Raw genomic sequence first — 3612 nt, 5'->3', positions numbered from 1 at the left:
ATCATATGAAAAAAAGTTGGATGTTGAAGCATCAGTTTGTGATGGGGCTATTTAGGAAATTACCTAAAAAGATGGGAAAAGAAAAAATAAGTATTCATCATCAAAATACATTCCAATCTTTCCCATAGAAAACATAAAAAAAAAACATGTTAGACATTGATTTCTTTTTTTTGAAATTTTTATAATGCTTTTGAATGTTTTAAGACCCGAGTTAGACCCCTACTCGGTACAACTCCCGCTAGCCTACTGCCCGAGTCCGAATACGTCGATCGATTTTTCAAACACTGGTTTTGTATAAGTTGGATTGGCCTATGATCTTTTACCATGAAATAACAAAAGACCTCTACTCAAAACTAATCCCTTCAATAATTCATGAATGGCTTTACAAGGACAGGGAACTGTAAAAATTTTGTAGAAGATAATGAAACACATCAATACCCAACATGAACTTTTCAATCTACATCAAACCCACAAACAAAAATATCAAAATCATTGAGTAACAGTTTCTATCCCTCTCACAATCTTAAACCAGCAAGCAAACAACAAACTGTGATCAAATCGAATTGGCATAGGAGAAATCAATCAAACATGGAATACGCTTGGAGAAAGAAAATGGTCAAATTGAATTGGCATAGGAGAAATGAATCAGAACTGGAATACGATTGAAGAGAGCAAATGGAAGACAATAGGGGGATAATTGATCAAAGAGGGCGTTGAAGAGCTTGCACCAACTTCCTTTTGATCTCTCTTATATCGACCTCTGTACCACCACTCACCTTCCTCGTCGACTGCACAACATGGAACCACTGATCCCCTCTGCTCGAAGACGAGCACGACACCACGTCCAGTCCAATCGACTCTTCCATCGCACCCACCAGGCAAGACATGCACCGTCGGCCCCCCTCTCTGCTCAACCCACCCATTACCACCTCTACCCCTTCTCCCAACTCCCTCACCTCCAATTTCTCGACCATGCCGCAGCTAATGTCGGGCAACACTGAGTGTTTGCACTCACAGCCCCTTCTCAGATCGTCTCTCACTTCGATTAGCTCCCGGATCTTCTTCTGCTTGTGTGCAATGTAGCTGGAAGCCTGAGTCACCTGATCAGATATTGACCGTTTGCCCTAATACACCATGGCATCAATCAATTAGCAGCCAAATGGTCAAACCCATGGAGTTGTTGCTATGAATCAAAAGAGGAGAACCAAGACTCATTTATTCTACTTACCTTAAGGTACTCATGGGGAAGGAGAGATCTGAGAGAAACACAGAGGGTGGCCATCTCATGACGCCGCTGCCGCTCCACTTCCCTGTGCGACATTTTCCGGCATCCACTGACCGGAGATGCTGGCGTGTTCGCCATTTCCGGTGCTGGAGCTGCTTCAACCTTGGAGAAAAACCATTAGATGGGGTTTTCTTGTTGTGCTGGAGATTGGGGGACGGCATGCGGAAGGGGACGAGGAGCTCTGTAACAACAGCTCATCTATAAGGAAAGATGAGATGAAATCCTTGACAGTCAGACCTACCAGTGGACCCTAATATAATCTTTATTCAATCCATTGGAGAGAGAGCTTTGCTGAGGCAACGCATGACGTCAATCCCCATAGCGAATAATTAAAGGACACGGTTTCTACTAGTCTAGCTATAAATGAGTCTCCTCTTAAAAATTTATTTTTAAAGTGGATTTTTGGACTTTTAACACTGAGATCATATATATTAAAAAAAAATAAAAAAAATAAAAAATAATATTTAAAATAATAATTATACTAAAAAAATATTTAGACAGTTAATTTCAATGTTTTTAAATAGACAACATATTTACATCCATCTTTAAAGTAAATGCTTTATATATTGGAGAATGCAAATGTAGAAATGTGTCTAGACATTTCTTCTTCATACGTGAGCCTTTGCAATTCAGTGTGTACAATCAGTGTTCCATTCTACGAACCAGACCCAAAAACTGGCTAAAGCCGGAGTTTGAGTAACCCGAAAACTGGCCGGCTCACCCTAACTAATTGGGCAGGTCCCAACTGGGGCAAAAAACGGGTTAAACAAAATATAAAAATAGATTTTAAAGAATTGATTTTGTTCTAGGGTGTTTTAGAAATGGGTGCAGTTGGCATACAGATGCATCCGTAGCTGTAGAGGTAAGGTACAACTTCGCGTTCATCTTGTGGGCTTGCATGGTCCAGAATCACTTCAATTGATTTTGGGGTAGGTAGTGGTGGTCATGTGGCATGCGCAGGGCTAAAACACTAGGGCTTGGGGCACAAACTATGGCATGAGGGTTAGACCTGGGCAAGGGCAGCCCGGCCCTGCCCTCGTTTTATTTACTTTTGGTTTTCATTTTTTTAATTCTAGCTAACCTGGCTCGGCATTGATAGGGCTAGGGCCGGCTTGGGCCCTGGCTTTTTGGTTTCTTTGGCCCAGCCAAGCTAGTCCAAGCTGGGCCTAGACGGCCTGTCCTATTGGCAATATGGTTGCGCTAGGGCTAGACCTGACTTTTTCTTGCCCAATAAACGGGTATTATGATATGCATTTTCATTTTATACAATATTATTATGTCAGGTTAACATGTCTCACAAAAATAAAAAAAAGGTCCCAATTCTTGAGAAATTGTGAGGCACATTCCCATCATTATGGGACATATTCCCTTCTTTAAGAGAAGAGAGAGAGAGAATACGCACTTTTGAGAGAAAGAGAGAGAGCAATTTGAGAGAGAGAGAGAGTTATCTTAATTTTAGAGAGAGAGAATACGACTCAATTTGAGAGAGAAAATAAATCATTGCCTAAACGTACCGTATTTTGAAAGACAATTTTTGGAAAGATACGTATTCATATGTATTGTTCCCAATGAAGAAAGCTTAGCTTTGAACTTAATTTGTAGATTGTAAGACGCATTGCCTTCTTTAAAGGAAGACAGAGAGAGCACAATTTGAGAGAGAGAGAGAGAGGGTACGACACAATTTGCGAGAGAGAGAATCACTCCTTAAATAAACATGCCATATTTTGAAAGACAATTTTCAGAAAGATGTAGATTCGTACGTTCCAACGAAGAAAGTTTTATCATTTGTAGGGATTCATTAGATCATGGAGAAAGTTTTATCATTTGTAGGGATTCATTAGATCAAGGAGAAATTTTAAAAAAAATTGATGGATGAGAATGAGTTCTTAACGACAACCCCCATTTAAGTCTAGAGATGAAAATAAATAAAATGGAAAAAGGGCTAGGGTCGTGGTGGTAGTACTCATAGTTCGTAAATCGCCTTTTAATTGGTGTTTTTTTAAAAAAATTGGCAATTTTACGGAAACAACTTTAAACGGCAACCTTTTGAAAAGGTTGTGAAAAAATCGCGTACTTTTCATACAAATGTTTAAAACACGATTTTTTTTAGAATTCGATTTAAATTAGGCCAAAAAATCGTATCGTTTTTTACCTATAATTTTTTTTCCCTGTTTTTTGTATTGTAGCCATTACTACTTTCATTCTTTTGAAAAACAAATATTATTTTAAAAAAAAATCCCAAAATAGAAATTTGTATCCCCACTGTGCTCTTCAAAGCCACAGTTGCACATTGAAAGTATGAAAATTTATCCCTTTTTTAAAAAATT

The 3612-nt window shown here is 38.8% G+C and overlaps 1 protein-coding gene across 1 annotated transcript; it reads right to left on the bottom strand.

Moving 5' to 3' along the window:
• Positions 1 to 344: 344 nt before the first annotated feature.
• LOC18442867 (transcription factor bHLH36) lies at positions 345 to 1503 on the bottom strand. The gene is made up of 2 exons (XM_006853077.3): positions 1229 to 1503; positions 345 to 1124 (listed from the first exon to the last, which is right to left on the bottom strand). Exons 1-2 carry the CDS (start codon positions 1361 to 1363, stop codon positions 702 to 704), a joined length of 558 nt encoding a protein of 185 aa, XP_006853139.1. The 5' UTR covers positions 1364 to 1503; the 3' UTR covers positions 345 to 701.
• Positions 1504 to 3612: the final 2109 nt, after the last annotated feature.

Source organism: Amborella trichopoda, chromosome 4, assembly GCF_054954075.1.
Source record: "Amborella trichopoda isolate Santa Cruz 75 chromosome 4, AtrichopodaSantaCruz75HAP2 v2.0, whole genome shotgun sequence".
NCBI lineage: Eukaryota > Viridiplantae > Streptophyta > Magnoliopsida > Amborellales > Amborellaceae > Amborella > Amborella trichopoda.
This window is presented reverse-complemented; position numbering and strand designations above follow the sequence as displayed.